Raw genomic sequence first — 16,589 nt, 5'->3', positions numbered from 1 at the left:
TGGGGTTGTGTATGTGTGTGACTCTGTGTATGGGGTCGTGTATGTGTGTGACTGTGTATGGGTTGTGTATGTGTGTGACTATGGGGTTGTGTATGTGTGACTGTATGGGTATATGTGTGACTGTGTGTCTGGGGTTTTATATGTGTGTGTATAGGATTGTGTTTGAGGTTGTGTGTGTGTGTGACTCTGTGTATGGGGTTGTGTATGTGTGTGACTATGTATGGGGTCGTGTACATGTGTGACTTTGTGTATGAGGTTGTGTGTGAGTGACTCTGTAGGGGGTTGTGTATATGTGTGACTGTGTATGGGGTTGTGTATATGTGTGACTGTGTATGGGGTTGTGTATGTGTGTGACTGTGTATGGGGTTGTGTGTGTGACTCTGTGTCTGGGGTTTTATATGTATGTGTATGGGTTTGTGTGGAGAAGGAATGGGATCCCACTCTAGTACTCTTGCCTGGAAAACCCCATGGATGGAGGAGCCTGGTGGGCTGCCGTCCATGGGGTCACGAAGAGTCTGACATGACTGAGCGACTTCACTTTCACTTTTCACCTTCATGCACTGGAGAAGGAAATGGCAACCCACTCCAGTGTTCTTGCCTGGAGAATCCCAGGGACGGGGGAGCCTGGTGGGCTGCCGTCTCTGGGGTCGCACAGAGTCGGACACGACTGAAGCGACGCAGCAGCAGCAGCGTGGGGTTGTGTCTGGGGTTCTACATGTGTGTGTATGGGGCTGTGTATGAGGTTGTATGTGTGTGTGAGTCTGTATGAGGTTGTGTATGTGTACGAAGCTGGGTCTGTGTGCCCACATGCACCCATAAGACATCTCAATTCTGTGTCCCAGAGCCCTGTGCCCCCAGAGTGGACAGGCAGGCATGGCCACTGTGGGCAGCAGATGGGGCAGCCAGGAGGGCCCTGGCACCTAGGTCCTGGTCTCCAGCCCCAGCCTGCCCTCGGCTCAGCCCACAGCCTCAACCAGCACTGTGTCTGCTCCCCACTCTGCCAGCTGGTTGGAATGGGCATGAAGGCTGAGTGCCTTTCTGTGCTCCAGACCCCACATGGAGGAGGGGATGTTGGGTATGGTCCTTCTGTCCCTGTCTGAATTTGGAAAGTGTGGTGGCCATCCTTACCTTCGGAGCGGAAGATGGCGAGCTCTTGTTGAGTCCACACTTAAGGAGTAGCCTGGTTTGAGGCTACTGGCAGAGCTGGGCGCCCTGGGTCCGAGCTGCAGCTTGCTGACTGGTCTGGAGAAACTGGACTGGAGGCATTCCCAGTCAGCCTTTTCTTATTCCTTCTTCTTGGCAGGCACTTCTCTGGTCCAGCACCTGATGACCATCCTGATCCGCAAACACAGCCAGCTCTTCACTTCGAGGACCACGGAGGGGCCAGCCTCCCCACGCGGGGGCCCACCGTGCACCGTGGGGTGGGGCTCCGAGGAGGTCACCAGGGACGACCAGGCAGAGCCCGGCAGCCCCAGCGCCCCCTGCCTGCCCTCACACAGGACCTCTTCTCTGGATGGGGCTGCCGTGGCGGCACTTTCTAGAACCTCTCCCACGGGCCTGGGGAGCCGATGCAGCCCTGCTGCCACCAGCCCTGGGAAGAAGGTGCAGACTCTGCCCAACTGGAGGTCTTCCTTCCGGCAGTCAGGGTCCCGGTCGGGGAGTCCGAAGGTGGGCACCTCATCCCTGGAGGTCCCCATCATCTCCTCCGGAGGGAACTGGCTCATGAATGGACTGTCCTCCCTGCGAGGCCACCGCCGGGCCTCATCAGGAGACCGGCTCAAGGACTCGGGCTCCGAGCAGAGACTCTCCACCTACGACAATGTGCCCCCGCAGAGCTGCTTTCCCAGCACACCCAGTGTGGCCAGCCTGCCCTGGTCTGGGGCCTCCTCCTGTGAGGCCTCGGCTCAGGGCTCGGTCAGCAGCTGCACAGCATGCCGGGCCAGCGACTCCTCCACCTGCAGCTCCCTGCACATCGAGGGGGCCCTCGAGCCCTCCCCTGTCCTCAGCAGCAGTGAAGAGCGCAGATCCCTGGATCTGGACCATGGCCTGGATGGAGTGGGCGCCTGCATCAGCAGCAGCGAGCCCAGTGACCCAGGAAGCCCTGCTCAGGACCACGCCCGCCGAACCGAGGTTCTCCAGGGCCTGGTCACAGAGCTCAGAGCAGAGCTGTGCCGGCAGAGGACTGAGTATGAGACGAATGTGAAAAGGTAAAAAGCCTGTTGGGCGAGTGCAAGACTGGTACTCCCAGGCTGGGCAGAGACCTTGCAGCCAGCAGCTCACTGGACACTGGTCCTGGGCAATCAGCCTCTGGCTTGGAAAGATAGCTCCTGGAGGCAGGGCCCAGAGCAGCCAGCCCCCAGGAAGCTGCCTTTCTGGGAGAAGGTTCCCTAGGACAGGGCCGGGAATGGAGGGATGGGGGTCCTCTGTCTGGGAAAGCTTGGGAACTGAGGGCCTAGCATGCAGCCAGGACTCCGTGAGGCCAGCTGAATAAAGGAGCGAGTCAGAATCTCAGTCTGAGCTGCTCAGAGTACTTTGATAGAGAGGTTCAGAGTGGAGGTCCCTATGTGGCCCTCAGGGAGGAGGCAGGCCCCCTAGTATGTCCTACAGTTCAGGAACTGGGAATGGGGCAGGGCCTCTGTGCACTGCAGGCCCCAGGCCAGCCTGGCTAACTGACCGACCATGGTTGGGCCTAATGTAGAGTGAGGACATCTGGATGGAAATCCAATTTCCTCTGAAGAGGGAGCTGACCTTGCTGAGCCAAGCCCTCCCTTCTACTGGGTCACAGAAGATGCCCCATGCCACCCTTTAAGGCGTGCAGGCTTGCTCACTGATGGGCCCTGGTTCTGTTCTCTCAGCCCCTGCGTGCTGAGGGCTTTTTCCCTCGTTATAGTCACCAGCAGAGCCTGTGGGTCTTCCCAGGTGGCATTAATGGTGAAGAATCTGCCTGCCAATGCAGGAGACAGACATAAGAGCCTCGGGTTTGATCCCTGGCTCCGGAAGATCCCCTGGAGCAGGGAATGGCAACCCACTCCAGTATTCTTGCCTGGAGAAGCCAATGGACAGGGGAGCCTGGTGGGCTACAGTCCAGAAGGTTGCAGAGTCAGACACGACTGAAGCAGCTTGTCACACACACAGAGCCTACGCTAGATAGTGAGCATCAGCATCTCAGACCCTTTAGCTCCTTTCGCCCCAGGCCTTGCATCAGCTGACTGACCTATGAACCCATGTCCCACCCACTAGCAGAAGGCTTCAGTGGGCTCTGAGTGCTTCCTTTTTCCATCAAAGTGGAGGCTTCTGTTTCTGAGCATGGGATTCCCACGGGGAGCTGGAATGGCAGCATCTGACCCTCTTGTCCTGCTGGCAGCTGTCTCCTGGGTACCTGGGGAGCGTCAGGTGTGTGCCGGCTCTGTGTTCCTGGTGGGAAGATGGCAGCAAAGGGGCTATGAGGGCAGTGCCCACTGCCATGGGGGAGATCAGAGGTAGGTGGGGTCACCGTAGGTGATATCTGAGCCAGGACTTGGCTCCATAGGAGCCAAGACCAATAGGATTGAGGTGAACAAGGATGAGAAAGGACACCACATGAGTAACACCCAGGGTGTAAAATTGTGGAGGAAACCCCCAGGGTAAGCACGGGGTGGGACACAGCAGGCAGAGAGAGCAGCAGGGGCTCCTGCAGATTCACTGGATGGCGAGGGCTGCCGAAGCTGAGCTTACAGAGCACACCGGGTGTGTTACTGGCGGATGCTGTCCGAGGGCAGCCTCAGAGGGGGTCAGAATCAACCTGTCACCTCCTTGGCTGTTTGTGGAGGTGACTCAAGCTTTCACCTTCTCAGGGGCTGGGGTTCTCAGGGGAAATGCAGTCTTGTTGTCTGGTGGGCTCTGGGTTCAATCCTTGACCCACTGTGTGTTTGCTGAGTGTCCAGGCAGGCTCTGAAAGCGTGAGGTAGTGGGGGTGGGGTAGGGGGCCAGGCCTTTTACCAGGAGTGATGCCTTGATTTTATTCGCAGGGAGATGTGAAGCTGCTGGCAGGCCTAGAGGACTGCCATCACTGATGAGGTGCGCTGGCTGCTGTGTGCAGGAGCGCTTGACAAGGCAGACAAAGCCCAGTTAGGCAGCCACGGAGATCCAGGCAAAGCCCAGCTAGGGGCCACGGAGATCCAGGCAAAGCCCAGTTAGGAGGCCACGGAGATCCAGGCAAAGCCCAGTGAGGGGCCACGGAGATCCAGGCAAAGCCCAGTTAGGGGCCACGGAGATCCAGGCAAAGCCCAGTGAGGGGCCACGGAGATCCAGGCAAAGCCCAGTGAGGGGCCACGGAGATCCAGGCCAGGCCTGTGGGCGGCACGGACTCCAGAGGCAGCAGTCGAGGTGGGCAAGTGGCCAGATTCAGAACATGTGGGATGAGAAAAATAGCTGACTTGAGGGACACCATTTTTGTTTTGGAAGAAGGTGGTCTCGAGTGAAGAGACTGGGGCTGTAGGAGGGTGACTTGGGAAAGGAGGGCAGGAACTCGCAGGAGCCGGAGCTGTGGGTCTGTTAGGCTGTAGATGCTTATGAAGTTTCTGAGTGGACTTGAGGGAGACGAAGATTGAGGGGTGTCACTCAACCTGCCACTCACTCCTGTGGTGCTTGGAGCCTGAGGCTGGATACAGTCCCTTTAGGAGTGGCGTGGAAGGAAGAGGGTGGCCCAGGGCGTTCTCCAGAGCACTAGGGGGGATCTGTGCAGGAGGAGCCCCGAGGGGAGGAGAAGCAATGGAGAGGCTCGTGGGGGACCTGCTGCCCCCACTTTGGGGGTGGCCTTCTGACACTGTCCCCCCCGAGATGGGAGGTTAGGGTAAAGGGAGGCTTTTTCCCTTCTCTGTGTTTTTTTTTTTTTTTTATTGAAGTATAGCTGATTTATTTACAGCATTGTTAATTTCTACAAAGTGATGCAGTTTTAATATACATATTATTATACATTATTACATACATATTAATATACATATTATTATACATAATATATTCTTTTCCATTATGGTTTATCCCAGGATACTATAGTTCCCTGTACTATAAAAAGGACCTTGTTGTTTATCCATCCATACACACACACACACACACACACACACACATATATATATAGTTTGCATCTGCTAACCCTGAACTCTGAATCCCTCCCTCCCCCACCCCCTCACCTTCCCCCCTCCCCCTCACCCCCCTCCCCACCCCCTCACCCTTCCCCCACCCCCTCACCTCCCTCCCCACCCCTCACCTCGCCCTTGGTAACTACAAGTCTGTCGTCTATATCTGTGAGTATTTCACAGATAAGTTCATCGCCCTTGGTAACTACAAGTCTGTCGTCTGTATCTGTGAGCATTTCAGATAAGTTCATTTGCGTCATATTTGAGATTCAACACATGGTATCTCTCTCTCTCTCTGGCCTCCTTCACTTAGTATGATAGCCTCTCAATGCATCCATGTTGCTGCGAATGGCACTGCTTTTTTTATGACTGAGTAGTACTACACTGTGTGTGTATATACACACACACACACCACCTTCTTTATGCGTTCATCTGTTGATGGACATTCGGGTTATTTCCATGTCTCGGCTATTGTAAAAAGTGCCGCTATGAACACAGGGGTGCACGTGTGCTTTCAAATTACGAGTTTTGTTTGGGTATATGCCCAGGAGTGGGACGGCTGGATCATATGGCAACTCTATTTTTTTGTATAATTTTTTTTTTTTTTTAATTTTGACCATGCCACATGGCTTATGAGATCTTAGTTCCCTGACCAGGGATTGAACCCAGGCCCTTGGTGGTGAAAGCGCAGAATCCTAACTACTGGTGCGTGTGCCTGTGTGTGCGCATATGCGGGCATATGCATGCATGCACACACGCATTGGTCATGTCCAACTCTTTGCGACCCCATGGACTGTAACCTGCCAGGCTCCTCTGTCCACAGAACTTTTCAGGCAAGAATACTAGAGTGGGTTGCCATTTCGTACTCCAGGGGGATCTTCCCAACCCAGGGATCGAGCCTGTGTCTCCTGCGTCTTCTGAATTCATTCTTTACCCTGTGCCACCTGCGAAGCCCCTAACCCCTGGACAGCCAGGGAATTCCTATTTTTAGTTTTTTGAGGAACCTCCATACTGTTTTCCTTAGCGGCTGTACCAACTTACATTCCCACCAATAGTGTAAGAGGGTTCCCTTTTCTCCACATCCTCTTCAACCATTTATTATCTGTAGACTGTTTAACGGTGGCCATTCTGACTAATGTGAGGTGATACTTCACTGTAGTTTTGATTTGCATTTCTCTAAGGATTAGTGATATCAGCATCTTTTCACGTGCCTATTGGCCATCTGTTACCTCATCTTTGGGCTTCCCTGATAGCTCAATTGGTAAAGAATCTGCCTTCAATGCAGGAGACCCTGGTTTGATTCCTGGGTCAGGAAGATCTGCTGGAGAAGGGAAAGGCTACCCACTCCAATATTCTGGCCTGGAGAATTCCATGGACTGTAGTCTGTGGGGTCACAAAGAGTTGGAGATGACTGAGTGACTTTCACTTTCTGCCTCATCTTTGGATAATGTCTGTTTAGGTCTTCTGCCCATTTTTCAATTTCACATCATTTGCAAATATTGTCTCCCAGTCCTCAGTCTCTTTTCATTTATGGTTTCCTTTGCTGTAAGTTTGATTAGCTTCCATTTGTTTATTTTTGCTTTTATTTCTGTTGCCTTGGGAGACTGATCCAAGAAAACATAGGCACAGTGTCAGAGAATGTTTTGCCTGTGTTCTCTTCTAGGAGTTTTATGGTGTCATGTCTTACTATTTAGGTCTTTTAGCCATTTTGAGTTTATTTTTCTGTATCGTGTAAAGGTATGTTCTAACTTCGTTGATTTGCACACAGCTTCCAACTTTCCCCAAACCACATGCTGAAGAGACTGTCTTTTCCCCATTGCATATCTTGCCTCCTTTTTCAAAGATCAGTTGACCATAGGTGTGTAGGTTTATTTCTGGGCTCTCTATTCTGTTCCACTGATCCATATATCTGTTTTTGTGCCAATACCATGCTATTTTGATTACTGTAGCTTTGTAGTATTGTCTCGAGTCTGGGAGTGTTATGGTTCCTGCTTTGTTCTTTTTCCTTAGGATTGCTTTCGCAATTCTGATCTTTTACAGTTCCCTATAAATTTTATTTGTTCTGTGAAAAATGTCATGGGTACTTTGATAGGGATTGCATTAGACCTGTAGATTGAGTAGCATGGCTATTTTAACAATATTCTTCCAGTCCCAGAGACGGGATCATGTTTCCATTCAACTTCCGTTATTAATGTTTTGTAGTTCTCAGCACGTAAGTCTTTCACTGCCTTGGTGAGGTTTATTCCTAAGTTTTTTGTCTGTTTCTTGTTCTTTTGATGCAGTTTTAAAGGGGATTGTTTCATTGTCAGTGTAAAGAAATGCAACCAATTTCCTTCCGGCAATCTTCCATTGCTACCGTGCTGAGTTCGTTCATCAGTCCTACTGGTTTCCTGTGGTCATGTGGGTTTTCTGCATGCAGTGTGTGTCCTCTGCATCTATGACGGTTTCACCTCTTCCCTACCAATCTGAATACCTTTATTTATGCCTCTTGGCTGACTCAGGGTCTGGGACTTCCAATACTATACTGAGTAACAGTAATGAGTGGGCCTCCCCGTCTTGTTCCGGATTTTAGCGCTTCTGCATGCTCTGTCTTCAGCAGTTACCGGTGAGGGCCCAGGCCTCGCGGGGGTGGGAGGAGGGGCGTTGGCTCCGCACGTCATGTGCCAGGTGACCTGCCGTGGGCCTCCTTAGCCCGTCGTAGCTGCAGCGCACGTTTTCAGGGCTCAGTGCAGTTTGTGTCCTGCCCAGCTTACGTCTTGTAGTCAGGTCGGTTCCCAGAGCCAGGCACAGCCTGTCCCTGAGGCCTCAGAGGAGTGCGTCATTGGTTGAAAAGATGAAAGGCCTGTGGTGCACTCCATGGTGGCAAAAAGGAGCAGTGTCTGACATGCTGGGGAGGATCAAGAGCAGCTTACCAGAGGGTGAGACATTTGGGCTGGGGTATGAAGGCCGAGAGCGAGTGGAAGATGAAGTGGCAACCTGAGTGGGGTTTCCTGTGAGTCACTGTGTCTGGATGGAGCTCGGTGGGTCTTGCAGAGGAGCAAACAAGGGGACAGTTTCCTGCTTCCCTCTCGCTGTAGGGCTCAGTCCTGTTCTCTGCCAGCAGGCAGTCCAACCCTCACTATGCCAGGTAGCCAGGCGGGAGGGTAAGTGGTCTTCTACTTGAGTGAGAACTCAGGGAGGGCCCCTGACCTTGAGTGCAGAAGGCCAAGAGGAGGATCTCTGAGGGGTGAAGCCCCAGATCTTGTGAGGATATGTGGTCTGTGAAGCCTCACCTGGCACCGGGTCTGAATTCGCAGCAACCTTCCCCTTGGGTATCAGGTCTGAACAGCTACTTTACCCCATCAAGTGTCTGCCGACAATGGAGCTCGCTTGCAAACCTCAGCCCAAGTCTAAAATGGTGTCTTTCTTCTTTCATTTTTTAAGACTCGAAGAAGGTAGTGCCGACCTGAGGAAACGAATGTCACGGCTAGAAGAAGAACTAGACCAAGAAAAGAAAAAGTACACAATGCTGGAAATAAAGCTGAGGAACTCGGAGCGGGCACGGGAAGATGCAGAAAAGAGGAACCAGCTGCTACAGAGAGAGATGGAGGAGTTTTTTTCAACCCTGGGAAGCTTGACTGTTGGGGCAAAAGGTGCCAGAGCGCTGAAGTAAAGGAATCGGCAGAGTTCGTTTCTGCTGCGTGCTTGCCCTCCCGGCCCTCCACAGCCTCGAGAGGAGCCAGAGCCTTTGCAGCTGGACCTGGGCCTCAGTGGTGCCAGCAGATCCGGCACAGGCTGGAGAGAGCAGTCCTGACACCCCGTCAGGAGCCCGAGCCCCACCCGGGATCTGGAGGCTGCTCCGACCGTGCAAGGCGTGGCAGACATCAGAGCGGCAGTCCCATGACCGCCAGAATAGACGGCACCTGGGATCTGAGTGGCCCACCAGGACCTTTCTGCATTCTTTATTAAATGTGCTCTCAAAGCATGATGCCTGGGTGCCTGACTCCTTTATGGTCATGCAGAGGGAGGGTACTGAGTGACCTCTTCCACTTCTCACAGGGTTGGAAGTCCTCTAGGTGTCCCAAGGGTGGGATGGCATGGAGGAGCCTTGAGAAGTGGGTGACAGAGCTCTCAGAGCACCCAGTGTTACCATGGTCACTGAAGCTGACTCAGGCACATCTGTGTGCTCCCGGCTCAATCTCCTGCGCTCAAGGCAGGATGGTTTTCCTCACTGCTTGCTCCCCCTCCCACCGCCTGGGCCTCTGCAGCTGGTGTCTGTCCGGAATCTCTCTCCGGCCTTCCACTGTAACCTGCTGTCCTTTGCGTGGCCCTGGCTCTGCTGCAGAGCCAGAGCCCGTGAGTCAGAGCTCAGCAGGGGTGCTGTGCTCCCTGCTTCTGCTCCCCTGGGTATGTGCAGGGTGAAGGCACGGCTCTGTAATGGAGAGGTGAGCCCAAGTGACGGCCACACCTCAGCTGTGCCCACCCCCCTTTGCAGATTCCCCTTGAGCTGATGCCAATCCCTCTCCCTTCCCTGCCTGCTTACCTCCAGTTCATCCTCAAGGCTCCATGGGGGCAGTTCCTTCAAGCCTTTCCCTGGCTGCCACCGAACCCAGCCCAGGCGTGGGCCAGAGTTCCTCAGGACGGACCTTCAGTGGCAGCAAGGCAGCAGCCTCTGAGCAGAGGGGACTGGCGTCTGGAGAGCAGGCAGTGCCAGTGCCATTCCCTTCATCTGCTCCTGCTCACGGCACCCTTCCCTATCACTTTTCACTATCCTCAGCAGCCAACTGCAATGGTTTTGCGGGGAGTGGGGTCACCAAAGTGCCCCCATTTCTGACTACCATCTCTGGAGAAATCACTCAGGCCAGCTACCCATCTACCTGGAGTCAGGTGTAAACTATGACAGCAATGCTCCAAATGCAGGGTGCTGGTGCTCCCAGAAGTGCTGGCTCTCCATCGTTAAGGTGCAAGCCCACAGGCCCAGGCTGACTAGTAACTCCAGCGTAGTGAGGAGGCCGATGACTGGCCCTCAGCCAGGTCACTGGTGGCCTCGCCAGCCGAGAGGAGAGGTGCCTGCCAAGGGCCCCCAGCAGCAGCAGCGGCCAGGATTCTCTTGGGGAGCTCTGAGGGGTGGGGTCAGTGGACAGCAGTACCTGCACCCGCTCCCAGGCCCATCGCTATCCTAGAGGTGTGGGTGACCAGCGTCCCCCGGGGTAAAGCACTGCCCTCCTCCTCCGGTTCAAGGAGAAAGAAAGTAGTATGAAGTGACTGACTGCTCGCAACAACTCTAGCATAGGATTAACCACATGCTCCCTATTCAGTGGGGAAACTGAGGCCAGGAAGGGAGAGCTGAGAACGCCAGTGTATTTTACGGTCCTCAGTTCTGCTAACTTTGACCTAGAGTAGAAATGCTGCCAGGCTATGAAAGGAGCAGAAATGACCAAATGGGGTCCACGTGCTGACAGGGACGCTGTCTGTCTGCTCAGCCGTTAGTCGTGGCAAAGGCTCAGCTTTTGGTCAAGTGCTTGCCCCAAACCAGCTTGTGAGCCGCACTGCCACCTGCTGGCTTGAGACCTGCAAATTCAATTTTTCTCTGAAAATTAGGCAGTACTCAGTAGATATTCCATCCTCCAATTTCCATTTACTTAGCACTTTCCATTTTGTTTATAAAACAGACTGACCCCTGCCTGCAAATCACACTGAGACTAAGGGGCTCTGGCCCACCCATCCACCACGCTCTCCCTAGTTTCATAGAACCCGTTCCCGAACCTGGGGATTCCAGTTATTCCTATTATTGTAATGACATCATTTAATATTAAATACACTGATGCAACTAGAGATTATCACACTAAGTGAAGTCAGAAAGACAAAGACAAGTACCATATGATACCACTTAGTGACACCCACTTGGTGGGATCTAACATGACAAATGAACCTCTCATCTATGAAACACAGAATCACAGAACAGACTGGTAGTTGAGGAGGGAGGGGATTGGGGGAGCAATGCAGCAAGAGGTTGCATTAGCAGATGTGAGCTTTTACATATAACACAGATAAACAACAATGTTCCAGTGTGTAACACAGAGAACTATATTCAATATCCTATGAGAAGCCATAATGAAAAAGAATACAGAACCACTCTGCTGTACAGCAGCAATTAACACAACACTGTAAGTCAACTATATACTTCAATTAAACAAACAAATTTGAGAATCTGATGAAAGCTATAGACCCAATGAAGAAGAAAAATAACCGCATATACAAAAAATTTAGCTTTCCAAGACCTCTTGAAGCCTGCCACTAAACTCTGTAATCAAAGTTTAGAGATTAAGGGATTAATAGTAAACTCTTAAATTTGAAAATAATAATATTATGTAAAGCAATGAATTATAAATGTGAAAAGATAGGGAATCAATTTTTTGAAAACCTACATGAATGCTTTAGAAAAATTCAGTAACCACAACTTACTAAGAAAAAATTGCCAAATTATCAATCAAACATATAATAGTGGAAAATTGGTATAAAAAAATCTAGGATTCTGCTCTCAAACTACTTCTAAAATTTTTTTAATTGTTTTAAAATTTGTGTTTGACTCTAAAGAAAAAACTGGAAATTTTAAGTTTTACACTGAAAAAAAATGAGTTGGCTTACTTTTAAAAAGACTGGTAAATGCCCCATATTAGAATACAATTTTAAGAATGTGTGTATAAGAGACAGAGGCAAAGACAAAAACAGAGGAAGAGTTTAACCTGGCTGGTGGAATAATGGACCAGGTGTGAACTGTGTTCATGCCCCACTAGAATAGAGTCCAGGTAACCAGGCTCCAATCTGTGGGTGATAAATGGAGTCAGTACCAATATCCCCTTGGTCCTAAGCAGGGCCCCACCCCCTGGAGAGTCCTCCCAGGACCCTTACCTAGGCCCATCACGAAGGGCCCACGAGAGGGGCAGCAGCAGCGGTGTGAGACAGCCGCCGTGTCTACTTAGCTGGGAGCTCGGGCACACGAGACCCTGACTGTGTGAGGGAACCAAGACTGAAGGACAGGAAGGGGCAGCGATTCAATTAGGCAGATCCAGGCAGAAGTCCGCGTGAGTGCCAGGGCCCTTGCTGGCATGGGGGAGGCTGACGGGCCAGGGCCAGGCAGGGACCAGATCCTGTAGATCCTGTCGCTTACAGTAGAGCTACTTTTATTTGAAGGGATACTGGAAAGCATTTAAGGGCTTTAAATAAACGGACATGAAATAGCTTGCATTCAACAAGGCAGGCTATTTTGGCCCCTGGTGGACAGTGGCTCAATTTACCCACAGAGGGGGAGCAGCAGGGAAACTAGTCAGGGAACTATTGGTGGGTCCAGGCCAAGTGGAGACAGCGTCAGGCCAGAAGCCAGCAGGAACCGACGGCAGACTGCATGAGGTGCAGAGAAGACCCTGTGCCCTGGCCAGTCTTTCCAGAAGCGCAGATGTGACGAGAAGCAGAGACGGGGTGGTGAAGTGGAGGGGGCAAAGGAGAGCTTTTACAGGCGATTACTAGAGCACACTTGTGTGCTGCCAAGAGTGATCCAGCAGAGGGAAAGACTGGTGAGGAATAAACAGCATGTCATAACGAGGAGAGGCGATTCTGAAAAAAAGAAACAAGACCAGGAAAAGTGGGAGGGCTGGGTTCAGAGAGAAGAGGCACGAAGACAGGGCCATGGTTGAGGCAGGTTTATGGGGATGCATACCGGAGTCTGAGAAGTCTCGAAAAATGACAAGCGTGCTTACCTTTAACTAGCAGCCCCCAAATTTATCTGAACACAAAACCCTTTATTCACATAAAACTTCTTAGGCAGTAGCGCACAGCGGTCAGAGTGAAAACGGGAGACAAGACTATCCACATTCAGATCCCGGCCCCACCACATGGTTGTGTAGCTCTGAGCAGCTTGCTCAGCAGCCCTGTGCCTCAGTGTGATCACCTAAGAGGGGAGAGTAACAGTTCTTACCTCATAAAGTTGTTATAAAAACTCTGAGCTCATACAGTCACAGCATTTAATGCCCGGCATAGAGTAAGCTCTCCACGAATACTGCTACTAACTCAACACAACTAGTGTTCCGTGCGACTATCTTTGGGAATCGCCACTATACCTAGCCTCGATTGAGTCCTGGCAGGATTTCCGGCAGCGAGGGGGCATGGTAACCACTTCAGCGGCCTGGTCTGCCCCTCCTCCCTTCCCCATCCCTTTCTGGCCTCCTTCAGTGTTCTCCTGGTATCTTCCCAGTTCCCTTCTTAGTAACACCCTGGACCATGACCTACCTCATTCTTTGCTGCACCCTGTATCCCATTCGTTACTGCTCCTGGTGGAGGATTTGGTACTTAGTTCTTCAAGGCAGCTGATTTTGAAGGGAGGGACCATATCAGAACCACCTTCTCTCTCTGACTCCTTCTGAGAAAACAGAGCCATAAAGAGTTTACGCAATTTGCTGTAGGTAAGGCAACCAGCGTGAAGCCCGGATTCAACTTCAGGTGTCTGCTGTCAGAGCACAGGCTCACATTACTACAGCGATTTCATAGTGCTGTATGCAGTGTCCTTGTGCCGGATCTCGAAAGCAGTGAATACTGAATTTCAGAGGCTAGCAACAGTATGGAAGACAGGTCCTCTGTCAATCACTTATCCAGACCAACATTCACTGAATGCCTACTTCCCAATCATTGTGAACAGGCTCTTCCATCCAGGGGATTCCGGGGGAAGCACGGTAGAAGATATGCATGCAGGATGCCCTCACAGAACAGGAGAGACATAGACCACACTGCTGTCTCCCAGAACAGAACGGTGAGCGCGTGAACAGATGAACAGAGCAAGGGAACAAGCAACAGGGACGAGAAAGAAAAAGTCCTCGCAGAGAAGCTTTATCAGAGGAGGAACGATCAGACCGGGCCTTCAGCCGTGAAGATTTCAAATGAACAAGTGGCGGAAGCAATGCACACAAAGATGTGAAGTGTATGTCACGGAGGAGCTTCAGTTGGAATGAACTGAATGGCAGGAATGATACACAAAAATAGCAAAGGAATGAAAACAATGTTTAACTGTCCTATTTCTCAGAAAGTAAAAAAAAAAAAAATCCTTAGTCAATACTGATGTGGAAGCATTTCTCTCAAGTGAGAATTATTCTTACCAACCACATGAAGATTGAGACTGCTGGGGATGAACAGGATGACTTGGGGATCAGCACGTATTTAAGTTCTCAAATGGGAGGCCACACAAAATTCCTCCCTTTCGTTTCAATATTTCCCCATTACCTTAAACCATTTCTATTCCTTTCCATGGCTAAAGTCAACAATTATATTTGCTTTACATGGATTATCCTGATAGAAGTACACACAGTCGATCATTTCCGCAGCCCTGCAAAAGACTTATCTCCCATCCTGTGACAGATGAAGCAGCCCCGGGCTCGGCAAAGCTGAGATTTGTCCAAGATTACCAAACTCTCCATCTGGAGCTCAGGCTAGTCTGGATCCCTAAGACTCAGTAGATCCCACCCTCTCCAGGACCATGTTTCATCAAGGCACATGTGCTTTTGAATTCTCCGTTTTAACTTGTTCTGACCCCTCAGTCTACCTTTTGTGTCTCAAGACATTGTCATAATTCTTTGTATTTCCTGCCAACTTTTTCAAAGTACTTTTTACAGCCGCTTTACCACTCACTCAATCCTCAGCAATCAGACTATGTTCCTACCTGTTCGGGTAACCCCAAGTCTTATTTATGTTACATCCAGCAGGAATCCCCATCTTTTCCCTCTGTCTACAAAATGATGCTAGTGAAAACGGTGCGCAGGCCACACAAGCCAGCGACGCAGACTTCACTAGGGAGCAGACTGTGAGGACAGAGGCCGACAGCTATTAGGCAGCGATCGCTCCTTTCCTTCCACTCCCGGAACACTAAATGGCAAGCTGATGCCGTACCCCAAGTGTGTTCCGTCATGAGCTGTGATGTACAAACTGTAAAATACATCCAGTGTGCTCTCCCTGAACAGCCTCGTGTGCTGACCAGTCAGCCCCAAATGCTAATCCTGGCAACGTCACTCATGTGACGGCAATCTAAATCCCCATTTTCCATTCTCAATATGTGCAGAGGACCTCAGTTCTCCCAACCGAGTATCTCTGGCTTCCCAATTTCCACGCGTCCACTCTTATCAGACCTGCATCCACCGTCAGGTATTCTAAGTCTGTTCATAGTAACTCCATTCCTACTGCCTTTAAAATGATGACAAGTTCTTCAAAATGTTTCACTTCTGATCTTCAACTTTTCAGTCTTACTTCCCATCACACTCTCTCTTTACAGTTATACCCCGCTAGGCCATTCTTCACTTCTCATTCCCTTTACGTGGGAATGCCCTTTTCTCCAAATCTTCCTTAAAAAATGCTTCTTCTGCAAAAACCCTCATTTCCTCTCATCAGTCCTTCCCTGTGTTCCTTCAGCATGGTCTTTGCTCCTCCACACAAAACTTATTTCGATCGGGCTTACTAGACTCGAGCGTCATCACTTTCAGATCTCTCACGTCCAGCTTCTAACTCAGGGTCTCAGACACATATGCACACACTGACGGAATTAAATGAAACACGTCACCAATCATGAAAGCAGAGAGAGACAACAGGATACGGTAAATGATGTCAGACAGAAGTCTAACTTCACAGAACATAGTTGAAGTTATCTTTTAGTTTCAAATGAAGTCCAAAGACATACTGCTATAAAAGCTAAGAAAAAAAAAAAAAAACTCAATCCACAAAATCAGTACAAATCAATTTTCAATAACATAGTCAATGGATCTCAATCCACAAAATCAGTACAAATGAATTTTCAATAACATAGTCAATGGATCTTTTAAGGAGCAGTACTAAAATAAATGTAATGCCTCAATTAACATGAATTGCTTCAATTTATTTGGTGTCACTAGGGTATTATGATTGAGTGGAAATTTACTCAACAAGGTTGGCGGCTCTTGCCATCCAGTCTATCACGAGGTCTCTCCAATGACTGTGATGAGGCTGGTAACCACGTCTGCTAATGGAGCAGTAAGAGTCAGGTGGATACCTGGCCTTGCCCGTCCTTTCCTCAGAACCAGGCGAGTGTGAGTGCAGGTGAGGAGGGGTGTGAGCTCCCGATATGAGGGTTATCTGGAGCAAGAGTCGAGCAAGACAGAGGAGAGTCAACAGACTGGACATATGCAATGAACGAGCCTGCTAGCCTGCCCAGTACAGGCAAAGAGAACACCTGCATGGCGAAGCTGGAAATGCGCTGAGCTGAAATCCCTGGGTAGCTTTGAAACAGATCCTTTTAAAATACTTCTTGCCAAGTGGTCTGCTGTCCATGTGACTGCTGTCTCACACAGTTACTAAGAACTAGGTTAAGGGCATTGAAGCAAATTCCTTTCTTAAGATAATGTTTCTCTAGCAAGTTCAAACACCAGAAAAGTGTAGATAAGTCAGAAAACCAGGGTGATAGTTTAGCCTTTTCACAATTTATAT

The 16,589-nt window shown here is 50.5% G+C and overlaps 1 protein-coding gene across 8 annotated transcripts in view; it reads left to right on the top strand.

Moving 5' to 3' along the window:
• The window catches only part of ARHGAP22 (Rho GTPase activating protein 22), a 179,512-nt gene extending 170,431 nt beyond the window's left edge, over nucleotides 1-9,081 (top strand). For all 8 annotated transcript variants that reach the window (XM_019954121.2, XM_070782225.1, XM_019954123.2 and 5 more), the window contains 2 exons: nucleotides 1,304-2,207; nucleotides 8,538-9,081. In XM_019954121.2, coding sequence (XP_019809680.2) covers nucleotides 1,304-2,207; nucleotides 8,538-8,766 — 1,133 coding nt within the window. In that variant the 3' untranslated portion in view covers nucleotides 8,767-9,081. The remainder of the gene's footprint in view (nucleotides 1-1,303; nucleotides 2,208-8,537) is intronic.
• The last annotated feature ends 7,508 nt before the right edge of the window (nucleotides 9,082-16,589 follow it).

The sequence above is a fragment of the Bos indicus genome, chromosome 28 (assembly GCF_029378745.1).
Source record: "Bos indicus isolate NIAB-ARS_2022 breed Sahiwal x Tharparkar chromosome 28, NIAB-ARS_B.indTharparkar_mat_pri_1.0, whole genome shotgun sequence".
Taxonomy (NCBI): Eukaryota; Metazoa; Chordata; class Mammalia; order Artiodactyla; family Bovidae; genus Bos; species Bos indicus.
This window is presented reverse-complemented; position numbering and strand designations above follow the sequence as displayed.